At 41.2% G+C, this 13,159-nt stretch overlaps 2 protein-coding genes across 5 annotated transcripts in view; one reads left to right on the plus strand and one right to left on the minus strand.

Annotated features, from left to right (window-relative positions):
• LOC122400219 (heterogeneous nuclear ribonucleoprotein 27C-like) overlaps window positions 1-3,701 on the plus strand; it is a 33,641-nt gene extending 29,940 nt beyond the window's left edge. For 2 of the 4 annotated variants that reach the window (XM_043401562.1, XM_043401569.1), the window contains one exon: window positions 262-1,547. In XM_043401562.1, coding sequence (XP_043257497.1) covers window positions 262-401 — 140 coding nt within the window. In that variant the 3' untranslated portion in view covers window positions 402-1,547. The other 2 variants (XM_043401567.1, XM_043401564.1) reach the window with 2 other exon arrangements.
• A 1,024-nt stretch (window positions 3,702-4,725) lies between these two features.
• Window positions 4,726-13,159, minus strand: part of LOC122400214 (ankyrin repeat and death domain-containing protein 1A-like) — a 37,428-nt gene continuing 28,994 nt past the window's right edge. The window contains exons 6-14 of the mRNA XM_043401556.1: window positions 11,428-11,634; window positions 9,589-9,786; window positions 7,606-7,704; window positions 7,437-7,535; window positions 7,269-7,367; window positions 6,545-6,640; window positions 6,070-6,304; window positions 5,699-5,866; window positions 4,726-4,811 (exon numbers count right to left, since the gene is read on the minus strand). Of these exons, the coding sequence (XP_043257491.1) occupies window positions 4,726-4,811; window positions 5,699-5,866; window positions 6,070-6,304; window positions 6,545-6,640; window positions 7,269-7,367; window positions 7,437-7,535; window positions 7,606-7,704; window positions 9,589-9,786; window positions 11,428-11,634 (1,287 nt within the window). The remainder of the gene's footprint in view (window positions 4,812-5,698; window positions 5,867-6,069; window positions 6,305-6,544; window positions 6,641-7,268; window positions 7,368-7,436; window positions 7,536-7,605; window positions 7,705-9,588; window positions 9,787-11,427; window positions 11,635-13,159) is intronic.

The following is a 13,159-nucleotide window of genomic DNA, read 5'->3' on the forward strand; positions in this document are numbered from 1 at the left end:
TATCGGAAGAGGTCGACGAATTGATCGCGAACGAATCGTCTCATTCAGCGATCGCGAACATTCCGTGAAAGGCGTTTCATAGTCACGGAATATCCGGTTCGAGGGTTGGTGGTCGACCTCTTGGATGATCGTAACGTTCGTTAAGAAGCTGGTTTGCGATTGCACGCGCCATTGCTCTCTGATATATCACTCTCTCCCTGATTGCGTCCTTAGGCCGCGTCCTGGCATACAGTACTACGTTCTTTTATGCGATTCTAACAGGCACCGTATACGGATCCTCGAGACTAGAGAGCGTTCCTGCTGCCCCAGGAACCAACGACAGCTACAGTGGCGGTGGACCCCAAAGGGGTTACACGGGATCCTCATCCAGCTCCAACAATTACCATCCTTACCGTCGCTAGAATGGATTAAGACTCGAGTCCCCCGGCGTTTAGAGCGAGATTATTTCGCTTCTTCCCCTCTTCGCGAGCGCGCTCGTGCCGTTTGCATACGTACGCGCTGAAACACGTGTTGCATTCGATCCCACGTTCGCGTGGTACGCGCGAATCATGACCTTGGAATCGATATTTTTCTGTCGATACGTCCCATCGAGTCGTCGCGAATGGTTCGAGCTCAGAGCGCGCGAACGATCGAAACCGACAGACGCATAGAAATCTAACGTGGACATTTGACATTCGGGAGAGCTTTCGCGCCAAGAGGATTTTCGGAGACCCAGAGCCCTGTACGTGGACGAGGAACCAAGTCGTCGAGCACCGGACCAATTTTTCTGCGCGAGCAGCGTTCGCCAGTCTTCGAACTCGTCTTCAGGAAGATCGTCTTCGATAATGTAGCGTCACTCACGCGTTTTTTCATATTTTATTATTCGTCGTTAACGTGTCGCTGACGAGGCGAACTCTATCCATAGAATCGACCACGATTCAGTAGACGGGGCTGTGTTGACACCTGACCTGTTGAGTTTAGTTCTTTTTCCGCGCGGGTGATAAAGTTATCGTCGATCGTGAGTTTTCGTTCTTACGCGAAACGAAGATTCAGAAAAGAAGGGGGACGTCTCGACGACGACGCTCGAGAATCATTCTTAAACATTACGGAGGACAAACAATTGAGAAAGAGTTTAGCGTGAAGTCGGTGAAACACCGTTCGTCCAAAACACGGAAAGCGTGGGTATTGTAAGTTTAGATGTAAGGATTTTACGATAACATAACGATCCATTGAGTCTTGGACCAGTGATACGCAGACCGTTTGAGTGCTCCGTTGCGAAAAACAACGTGGTTATGATTCTTTTAAACCCTGTTCTTTTATTTTCATTTCTCCCCCCACCCCTTCTTCGATCGAATACAACGGTCCTTAGACTATTCGATCTAACGTCTTCGATCAATGATAACAACGGAGGGCACGTCGTATATCGCACGCGAGGTCTCCGTTTTTCACGCTCGCGACGCTCAATTTTTACCCCACTTTGAGTTTTCCTTTAATTTAGTTAGTCGCGACCGGCGACAAAAGCAGTTCAGTACAATGAAAAAACCTAATCCTTTGTTTTTTTCAATTTCTGCCGTAGGAAGTTTAATTCCTAGACGTCCTGTTCATTTTTCTGACTGGATGACGCGAGGCTTGTGGACTTGAGGTAAAAAAAAAAGGATAAAAAAAAAACGCGTTTAGAACCGCGGTCGCCGCTTAACGGGCCGCGATAATTAAGGAATTTCTCAGTTATTTAATAATCAGCCGGTCCTTTGTCCTTAATTCAATCTTTTTGTCTCTTTCCTGTTCTTTGTTTTCCTTCTAATTTTTTTTTTATTTTCTTGCGTTGTACCTCCGTATTTAATGTCATGTACCTGTTATTGTATATCGCTATTTCGAGTTTCGCACGAAATCTTCTTCTTTCGCTTCGAGAGTTCTCTACGGGTGTTATGTTTATCGAACACGCGTGAAGTTATTCAATTGTTCGTGTTGCATGGGCACCGACACAAAACTCACCACCGGTGGCTTTCGAATTATCGTCCGTCGTGACACGTTTTCTCGCGTTTTCTCGCCACCAGAAGTCGTTCGACGAGGATTCTCATGTGTAATTAGAACGAACTTTTGAGACGATGTCGCGCAACGCGAGCGCAAACAACGACGAACGTTTTGTATTCGTACTCACGCTGGCGGATCATTGTACGCGTACGAGATTGTATTCGAACCGCAAATTACGCCACGTTCTGTACGTTCATCCGGGAAACCACTATGATAAAAAAAGATAGAAAAAGTCCGCGACGTAGAAAAAGCCACGATTCCGCGACAACGCGCGGCGTCGGAACACGCTCGAGCAAAAGTGTGTTTCGAACCGAAACGAATCGAAAATTCGAAAGGAACGAGTTCGAACGTATTTCGAGTGACTTGTAACCGTCTTCAATGGTTAAATCGAAAGTATGTAGATCGTACAAGATAGGGTACAAGTGTAGGTGCGCGGATAATCTGAAACGCTACGTAATAACTCAGAACCGTTCTGATCTTCCAGAGTTCTCGATCTCAGATCGGTTCGAACCGAGTATAGCTCTCCTCGTTTTCTCCAGTTTCGATCAGATATCAAGAGTTTAGTCGGCAGATTTGGTCACCGAAATCGTTCACGGCGATCGACGATTAAAATACTCGCATTAGTTGCTTGAGATCATCGTCGATGCTACCAATGGTTATCCCTTAGTAACGTCGAGTCGAAATCAACGCGTTGATTTATTTCGAACTTCGAAGAAGTAGCGAAGTTAGAACAACTTGGTTGATGATTCTTATTCTCTCGAATTTCGAACGAAATCTATAGCGTTCTCAAGTTTGTCGACTCGACGTCACCGACGAATAACAAATTCGTTCGATCGACTGTGGTAGTAAACGACTGTTTATTTTGATCGTCAGTCGTACCGAATATTTTACAATTATTTTAATTGAAATTTGCCGCTGAATTGGATTGTAGTGTTCCCCGTGCGCGAAGCGCGCAGAGTGGAGCCGTTTCGAGCGAGTTCCGCGCAGCCCGTCGCGAGCGCGGGAACTTGGCTTGCACGTGCGATTATCTTCCCTGGATTTGTGTGTCAGTGTTTCTCAGTAAACGAACGATGCAACTGCGCTCCCGGTTGTCGGCGCACGTACTTGTTCGCGATGAAACATGGAGACACGGCTACTTTTTCAGACGTTCGAGTGCAACGGAAAAAATAAAATATATCGCGATGTTCGAATCGGTTTACGAAGTCGTAAATCGACCGATGCGCGCAACAGTGATGATCGTTGTAACGACGAACGACGACGACGGTAGCTGATTAATTGTCGATAGCGTTTAATTGTATTGTTAAGGATTAGGAGTTCGGCGCGATAAATCGTTCCCTGTTTACCGTACGGTTTGTACAATTCACGATTACGATGATGGATCTGCCGTTGACGGCACTCCGGGCCCCGTTTCTATCATCGACGCTGACATACCGTTATTATTGATTAGTACGATACGATTAATGATAATACCGTTCATAATATTTTGTTATATATAAATATACATACATATTTGCGAGGGTGGAAGCAGCAAGAAGTGCATTCTTTTATAGCATAGAAGCAAATTAATATTCCGTATCGATTAATAAACATTCACATTTTAATAGAAAACGCCGTTTAGGGTTCTTCTCCTGGTCTTTGCGTCTCAGTTCCTCAACCCCCTTGTTCATCCCTTGATGTCACCGCGTTTCGTACGGGTTCCCGTTACTCGTGGATCAAAGTGGTAAGATTGTTCAACTTTGTCCGTAGCTTTTTGATAACCCTATCCAAAGTGTTGTCCAGAAACAGTAGAGGCGAGTGTACATGGAATAAATGGATTACATCACGGACGAAACTTGTCTTTTTTCTATCGCGAAACTTTACGGAAATTTTACAGGATTCGAGGGGCAACGGAGGATCGTGTAAAAGTTAATTAGGGGAACGTTCAAAAATTTCTAGACGTTTTAATTACACGTTTATTGAATCGTACACTTTATTTGGATATGTAGATTGTCTTTTTCGAATTGTACGTTTACTTTTTAAGCTTTGAGACATATTCTTTTCTTTTAATACCTACTAAAACTACTTCTTTCTTTTATCACATCGAAAGCCCTGCAGAACTCCGCATCGACCACGCATAGTTCAAGGTACGTATGTTATATATTTTATTTCGATTTCGCGTAACTATTGCGGAACAGAATCTCGAGATCTTCGAAGAGCACGATTTTTGGCAAAAAAAAAGAAACAGGACGGTTTGTTTTGTCGCGAACGTTTGCTGAATCGAGCGACACCAGGATGAAACGAAAGCTATACTGGAAAGAAATACTTCAAAGCGGGTCAAGTCGAGACAGCACTTTTCCAAAATATGTACAAACAGTTTTTTTTTCTTTCTAATTCACGCTAAAACGCTGACTGTAAAATGTGCACGTTCGCGTGATTTTTCGTTCGTCCTTCGAACTCGAAAATCTTTAAATCGAATTTCGCGAGACATCGAAAGCTTTCGTTGACTTGTGTAACACGTTTCGTTGATTCTCTCCGGTATCTATACGCAATAATTTCACTATGAAACCGCGACTTCGTATTGAGACATCGTACTGTAAAAAACGTAAGATCGACAACTATACAGATACCAATGTGTCACGACGCGAATGTCGCCAGAACTCGAATCTTTCCACTGTAACGATCTTTCAAGTTTCTCTTGCGGATTCTCACTTGTTTTTAAGTGTTGAATCAACGCGTTTAAGCGATGGAGCATTTGTGACAACGCTGTTTGTTCGACTTCGTTTTGCCTTCCTTTTCTTGATCCAAATGCTTGCGAACAGATTCTGTAACCATTTTTCTAAAGACACTTCCTGTCTTGATATTTCAGGGGTATTCTACTTTAGACGGTGTCTTTCCAGGATAATTTTTACGATTTATTGAGTATCACAACAATCATTGTGGTTTTACGAATTTTTATTAACCGTTTGAGTCCCAAGCAGCGCGATCGTGCTGTCACATTTCGATCGTTGTGGACAACTGACTGTCGAAGTCGCGCGCTCAGATTTACTCACGCAAGTACATCACACAACTCCTTCTTTTAAAGTAAATAAACCATTTCACAATAGGTACAATACTATAATAATATTGCAATAATACATTACAAAACAAAATATTTTGTATTTCATTGTTATCTTCTGAATAATTTTTATTGAACAAAACTTGAAATATTTATAAACTCACAGTACGCATATGTAATAATACAGATGTGCAAAACATAAAATAAACGAAGCGCTATTGCGCTGCTTGGGTCTTCTCGTACTTATTTAGAGTACGACAGTGTTTTTTCAGTATCCTCTGGGACTCAAACGGTTAAACAAATTAGGAAGAAAAGAAAATTTGATATTTCATTTCTTGACTCGACGAAAACTGTTGTGGAAACATAATTGCAAGTTTAAAGTAGAATATCCCCATCGTATTGAATGCAACCAATATTACAGTAGTCTCTCGTTATAATTCGCGCCTCTATCCGATTCCTAGTAGCATAAACACCAAAAATAGTATTTTTATATTTTTTAATACGTAGTTATTAACCGTTGAGACTTCTCCAATAAATCTTACTTTGGCTTACGATGATTTGGTAATTTCCAGAATGATATCTTCGTTACAATTCGCGGTTCCTATCAGACGGACTATAGCGAGGAACTAGCGTGCTTGGCCAAAAATTACTTACCCGCAGCGGCCTTTTTATCCACCGCAGACAAAGCGTCGCACAGTTCCTTCGCTAAAGGAATGTCAGGACTCAGTCCCGACGCCCAGATCATCAGCATCCGGAAGCCGTGCTCCTTGTAGCTCGAAGGACCTACAATAGGAGCTTTATCGTCCTTTTCATAAAGCCGCCCTCGGTTTACGGAGGGAACATCGAGGCACAAAATGTTTCAAAAGGTATTTTTCACCATTGAGTCGACCTATTGTCAGATCTATTCTTTCGTTAAAGATTACAGGCCAAATTCTTTTGCGCTATTGCAACAAACATCGAAATATTTCTTTGTACGTATTATACGTACCTTTGTCTCACTAATGCTATTTTAATCGTTAGTTTACCAGTGTATTGATGTTCGATCGCTCGAATTTGCTCGTGCGTAAAAGCCCAATGGAGCGCCAGTTTTTTCCAATCCTCGGGCCCCAGGTGTTTGTACGCCAGCTTCCACAGAACCGATCGAACGTGTTCCGGAAGTCCGCAATTATTGCTGGAGATACTTTCGCCCCTCGATCCCTCCCGCCATCTTCTTCTAGCCGGCGTCAGATCTCGGATTTCCTTCTCGGATGTCGAAGCTTCCTGAAAAGTAAATAAACTCCTCTTACACGCGCGGATCCGAATAAATCTTTATCCGGATCAACGTTCGAACAAGGATTTCCGTATTTCAGATTGTTTTATTTCGTTTGGAGGAACACCACAAGAATCTTCAGACTTCGTGACTCTAACGTAAAGAATAAATATTTTCTTTTACTCTTGAGGAACAGGGATCGTTGCAAAGGGTGTCTCTAGCTTGCTAACTTTTAACTTTTAATCGCTTACCGGGGCTGGGTAATCCAGTCTGGCAGTTTTAATAATCATATCGACGATGGCCGTGAAACTGCCCCTCGCCGCGATGTACAATGGCGTTCTGCCGCTCTGCAAACATCCAAACAACTCTGCTTTTAACTTTGTTAGCGAGTTGCGACGTCAGTCGTGTCGACGGTTACGTTGAATCGACAAATTTCGACGTCGGCCGATCTCGTTCGAATCGCGTACGCCTCCTTGTGCAAACATTGCTCGAAGCTTTGTCGACAGTGTCGGCTCGTCGCGCCTGTGTTAAACCGTGGTTAACATATTCGGTACAAAGAGACGCCTACTACGATCGCGTTCGATCGAGTTTAGACACTGTTCCGCGACACCTTTGTTTGGTCTCTCTATTGGTGAAAAAATGCGTTGGTTGCGCTCAGAGTCGATCGTTAATCCAGTAAAGAAGTTATCCAAAGAAAGAATCGAACAAAGTTACTTCGATTCTATTCGTTGTTCGAAGCTTCAGAAATATAACTGTTTACTGAAAAATCGCGATGACTTTATTAATTGATATTTAGTAACATTTAAATTAATCTCACTGCCTCGTGGAGCTTCGAAACTGAAGACACCATTACGAGACTTAAACACTATTATGTACGTGTTCGACGATGGGTTTTTGAATATTGCGAAAGGTTTTCGGGGATTCGTTGAAAGAAGCGGGTCGAAAGGAAAGAGAAGGTGTACGATCAGTGTTCACCTGTTCTCTTTGCTCGATATTCGCACCTGCTGCAAGCAACAGCTCACAGATGTCTGTGTGGCCCATCTCGGCGGCGATGTGAATCGGCGATTGCAGCCTCTGCAACACGTCGCACGACATCGCGTTAGAATCGAACGAACGAATCGATCCCGTGATTGCTATACTCACCGAATTCAAGCAGTTCAGATCGACGCCTTTATTAATCAATATCTCGACTGTTTCTACTTCGTTGTTTTGACAGGCCAAGTGCAGAGGCGTGTTACCGTACTGAAAACCGATTCGCGAAGATTGATAGTTATTCGATTCCGACTACCATACGTCGCGATCGAACGCGTACCTTGCACTGCTTATTCAGCGCTGCACCGTGTTGAATCATCGAATTTAATATCCCTTTGCACCCCTGACTGGCGGCGACGTGAAGGGGGGTAAAACCCATCTAACATGTACAATTCGGACCATTTTAGCTACTTGTTGTCTAATGATTTAACGTTTCGAGAGTCATTTAAGGGGGGCTTCTCATGTAACCAGAAAATTAATTTCTTTTTTCATAAATTAAAAGTACAGTAGAGTTTCGATTATCTGGCATCCCTTACGGATGTAACATGTGTACCTGTTATGGATTATATTTCACACAAACAATGAAATCGCAGACGCGTGCATCCACCGGTGACGTAGAAACTAAAGCGACTACTAAAATAAAGTTGATGAATAAAGCGTAGGAATTTTATATATTTTATTTCTTATTGATAAATTGGATTATTACATTATCCATGGTTGTGTTTCTTAAAAATCAAAAACGAATTTTTAAGAAAAGTCGACAGGTAGTAAGTACTGAAATTTTTCGACGAAATTAAAAAATTTCAAATCGTTCTAAAAAAATTCTTTACGGTTGCAGGGATCAATTACAATAATTTTTAGTGAATAGACATACCTCCGAAATACTACCCACTTTCGAGAAAAAAATTCGAATAGGTAGTGGAATTTTTCGACGAAATTAAAAAATTCCAAATTGTTCTAATAAAAATTATTTGATGTTACAGGGATCAATTACAATCATTTTTGGTGAATAGACATACCTCTGAAATCCTACCCACTTCCGAGAAAAAAATTAGAATGGGTAGTAAAATTTTCGGAAAAAAAAAATATCAAATCGTTCTAAAAAAATTATTTTCAGTTGTAGGGGTCAATTAGAATCATTTTTGTTGAGTACACGTACCCCCGAATTCCTACGCGTTTTCGAGAAAAAAATTCCTTACCGAAAATATAATATGTCTGACCATACATTGATTCATTCCCCTGAAATTTAATGCGTATGTTTAAAATATCATAACTCCTGAGCGGATTGGACGATTTTAATGTTTCAAAAGGCAAACAACGCGTGTTTTGGCGTAGAATATGTAGAAATTCCAAAAATATTTGGTAAGTTGCTTCTTAACCACGTAAAATGAAAAAAAAAACCCCATAAAAATGGTCCAATATTCACAAAGCCATAACTCCTACAATAGTGAATATATTTTAATGAAACTGTTTTCTAAAGTAGAGCTCATTTGTACCTACAAAAAAGTATTAGACAATTTTTCCATAGGGTGTCAGACATAATTACTAAAAATAAAAAACGAATTTTTAAGAAAAATTGACAGTGCCTAAATTTTTCGACGAAAACAAAAAATGTCAAATCGTTCTGGAAAAATTATTTTCAGTTGCAGGGGTCAATTACAATCATTTTCGATCATTAGACATGCCCTCGAAATCCTACTCACTTTCTACAGAAAAATTGAAGAACGTGTGAAATTTTTCGACAAAATTAAAAAAGTTCAAATCGTTCCAGAAAAATTATTCTCGGTTACGTGGGCCAATTACAATAATTTTTGGTAAATAGGCCTATCCCCGAAATACTACCCACTTTCGAGAAAAAAATTCGAATATATAGTGAAATTTTTCGACGTACTTAAAAAATTTCAAATCGTTCTAGAAAAATTATTTTCTATTGTGGGGGTCAATTACTATCATTTTTTGTGAATATACATAACCCCGAAATTCTACGCACTTTTGAGAAAAAAATTCTTTCCAAAATCTTTTTAAGTCGAATTCGAAAAAATAACGAAGTCACAGCCCATTTAATAAATATAGCCCACAATAAAAAAAACCAAAGAAGGAAAATTATTTTTTGTACTTTATGAATATCTTCGTGTATCTTAAAAAGGGTAAGCCTACATCATTAATAGTTTTCTAGACAAAAATTGTGCAAAAGTCATGTGTTTATACAGCTGTTGCATGAGAAGCTCCCATTAACTTTCGAGTAAGGAAAGGTATGAATTACTTGATCGGTCAGCTCGGTGTTTGCCCCAGCCTTTAATAATAATTGAGCTATGGCCGTGTGCCTCGTTCTGGTGGCCACGTGAAGAGGGGTGTTTCCTTCGTTGTCCAGAGCGTCCAGGTTCGCTCCTAGTCCTATCAGGACCTCGACGGCTTCCAGATGTTCCTCCGCGCAAGCGCAGTGTATCGGTGTCTGTCCTTTCTAGGAATCGTCGCGAAATTTATCTAACGTTACTTCGGCGAAAGAAACGCGATTAAACAACATTCAAAATTCTTTACAGCAGAATCGTACGAAATTCGTGAACTTTGTAAACGGGTGGGGTTTCATAAAATTCCCTCAAAGGACTGCTGTCGGATTCGCGCAGCTGCATCCCGCGCCCTCTCCTTCGGGGATTTCGCTTGTCTTCGCGATAAGAAGGCAATATAGCTAATACCAGAGGTCTAGTTCCCCCCCGGTGCCTGAACCGGGAAGAACCAGCGTGAACCAGTTCCCGCATAAATTGAAGTTTCTTGCCTTTGCATCCGCCAGCGCGCGGATATTTGCATTTCCGTCCCAATTTCAAACGGATTAATATCTCAAAGTATAGCGAGCAAATCGTCCTCGAGCATTAGAATAAACTTGCGACCGCAATAATTCGGGGGAGTCATAAGTATTCCTAACGGGATGTTCGCGTAAAAAACGCGGGAGAAATGGGGCTATTCGAAATATTAATACAAAATTTTGCGTCGATATATTTCGAACTACCTTTCTACCAAAAGCATAAATGCGTGTTAATTAACAATGGCGATTGTATTCTGAGCTTGATTCACGTTTGGAAGTTATATTGTCCGGCTCAAACAATACCAGAAATTAGAATTCCAGAATTTATTGCGTTCATGGGTTCCAACACACGTTGGGCAATATGGAATGTGTATATACTATAAAGTTTGAATTGTGAAACATAATAAGGCAACTAATAATAAGAATAATGCAATGTTATGATTTTCTCCATTGCAGTTTCGCACCTAGGGTTTCGATCAACCGTTTCACCTTGCGCCATACAGTTTTAGGTAAGCTTAGATGCGTATAGATATATCGTGCAAGTTCGAACTACGTATTCATGCCGTGGGCGATGGCTACAGAGGCCTCGAGTATCTGCGTCACGGGTAAGTTGATCCTGGATTGTAGATGAATGCTTAGCGCAACGGAGCAGCTTCTACATGAATAAAGCGACGCTCTCCTGACTTCTCTGCTCGAGATGGAGAGGGATATAAAGTGGACCTCGAAATACGTGCATGCAATTTAGATAAATTTTCGCGGGACATCTCTTTTTCCCTCGGAAATTTTATATCCTTGAAACATCCTCGGTGCAACATCATCGGCTCTTTAAAACGCACAAGCAATCATTAAGAGGTTAATCCAGTCCATTTAACTATTACGTTGTTCGTTATTATTATTATTACAGAAAAATTGAGCCTCGAAATCGTCGCGTTAAACACTCACTCGACCGATATCGATTTTCTTCTAATTAAATTTCGTTTTTCGTTTTCATTTTTCGGAAATGTTAAGTATTGGCCGTTGTATAATAATCTGAAACGAAAAGCTTCCGCGATCGATTAACCTACTTCTTGCCTCCCCCCTGCCTACTCTCTTCTGAAATTCAACGAAAAATGTATTACAGGTATTAAACGAAGAATGTAATGGCTTCTGGAGTTTTAATATTCGCCGATACGTTGGAGTCTTAAAAGTTTTTGTACAGAATTTCGAAGAACGTGCCGCGTTGGTTAAATAAAATGTTTTAGCCGATGCGTTTGTCCCTTTGTCCCGAATAACTCGTCGATTACGATGGCTGGTGGGTTTTACCTTGTCGGTGGCATTTAGCTCGAGCCGAGGTATGCTGGAGAGCGCCGTTATCACAGTAGGGTGACCGGCACTAGCCGCGTGATGGAGTGCAGTTGCACCGGTGCAATCGGTTGCATCGCCGTTCAACGATTCCACGGCCTCCGCGAGGTACTCGACTACCCCGACGTTGCTGCCCCAGGCGGCACACATTAAAAGAGTGTATTGTTTCTGCGACAAAGGAACACTGATATTACTTCTGTTGCGGCTCAAACGAGCAGCGTTGCATTCGTGCTCCACGTAACGCGATTAACGCACGAAAAGTTATACAAACATCCCTTATCTCGCTAATGTCGGTGTAATTGGGTCGAAAGTCCTCGCGTTTTATTCGTCGAAAAGCTACGAGGGTCGTTCAATAAGTCCTTGGAAAAAGGCAGAAAAACAAATTAGTTTAGGTAGATTTTTTTTTTATTTTTAAACATAATCTCCTTTTAGCTTTGTACACTTTTCCAAACGTTCCTCCAACTTTTTTAAGTCATTTGAAAAGTAAGATTTCGAAAGGTCCTCAAAATAGGCATCTGTTTGGGTGGTGACCTCCTCGTTCGACGTGAACCGTTGTCCGCTGAGCCATTTTTTTAAATTTAGAAATAAAAAGAAGTCACTGGGGGCCAAATTTAGTGAATACGGTGGATGTTGCAATAATTCGAACTTTAATTCCATGATTTTGCACCCGTGTAGTGTTTTAGTGGAAGAGGATCTTTTTCTTTTTCAAATGGGGACGTTTGTTTTTTATTTCTTCGCTCAATCGGTGCAATAACGACTCATAATACTCTCCAGTTATTGTTTTTCCTTTTTTCAAGTAATCGGTGTCGATGATTCCGCATGCATCCCAAAAAACTGTGGCCATCGCCTTGCCGGCCGATTTCATCGCTTTTGCCTTAAAAAACCCACTGTTTTGTCTGTTCTTTTGTCTCTGGAGTGTAGTGGTGTATCCACGTTTCATCCACAGTTATTTATCGACGTAGAAACTCGTCAAAAAAGCGTCAAAACAGCCTTAGAGTCGACCACACGATTGGGTTTATTCTCCACTGAAAGCAAACGCGTCCATCTTGCCGAGATTTTTTTCATACCCAATTTTTCGTGCAAAATTGAAAACACTGTACCTTGCGATATGCCTGTGGTCTCAACTATTTCGTGCACTTTGATTCGTTGAACATTCAAAACCGTATCTTGGATTTTGTTGATCATTTCGGGAATAGTCATTTTCACTGGACGTCCCGAACGACGTTCATCATTTGTGGATGTACGACCACGTTTAAACTCATTTACCCAATTGTAAATATTTGCAAACACAGGAGCAGATGTGCCATGAACTTCATCCAACTCAGCTTTGATCTATTTCGGCGTTAAGCCTTTTAAATGCAATTAATCACCGCTCGAAACTCACTTTCTTCCATTTTTCTAAATATGCAAAAGTTTCTTGCTTCAATGCACAATAAAAATGAAATCGTGTGGTGGATATAACTGAGAATTAGACAGCTGTCTTAGTGAGTCATGATGCTTACTAAAAACAAAAGTTTTCGATGCTACGAGCACCAGCTCTTGGATGTTCCAAGGACTTATTGAACGACCCTCGTATATTAAAACGATTTTTCCAGTGATACGAACGACAGTCGGGGAAACGTAGCTTGGACGATCACAAATTTCTCAAGTTAATTTCTAAAGTTCTTCCACGGCAATTAAACTGAACGTGGAG

Source organism: Colletes gigas, unplaced genomic scaffold (genome assembly GCF_013123115.1).
Source record: "Colletes gigas isolate AHSC1104 unplaced genomic scaffold, ASM1312311v1 Colletes_gigas_Sc00016, whole genome shotgun sequence".
Taxonomy (NCBI): domain Eukaryota; kingdom Metazoa; phylum Arthropoda; class Insecta; order Hymenoptera; family Colletidae; genus Colletes; species Colletes gigas.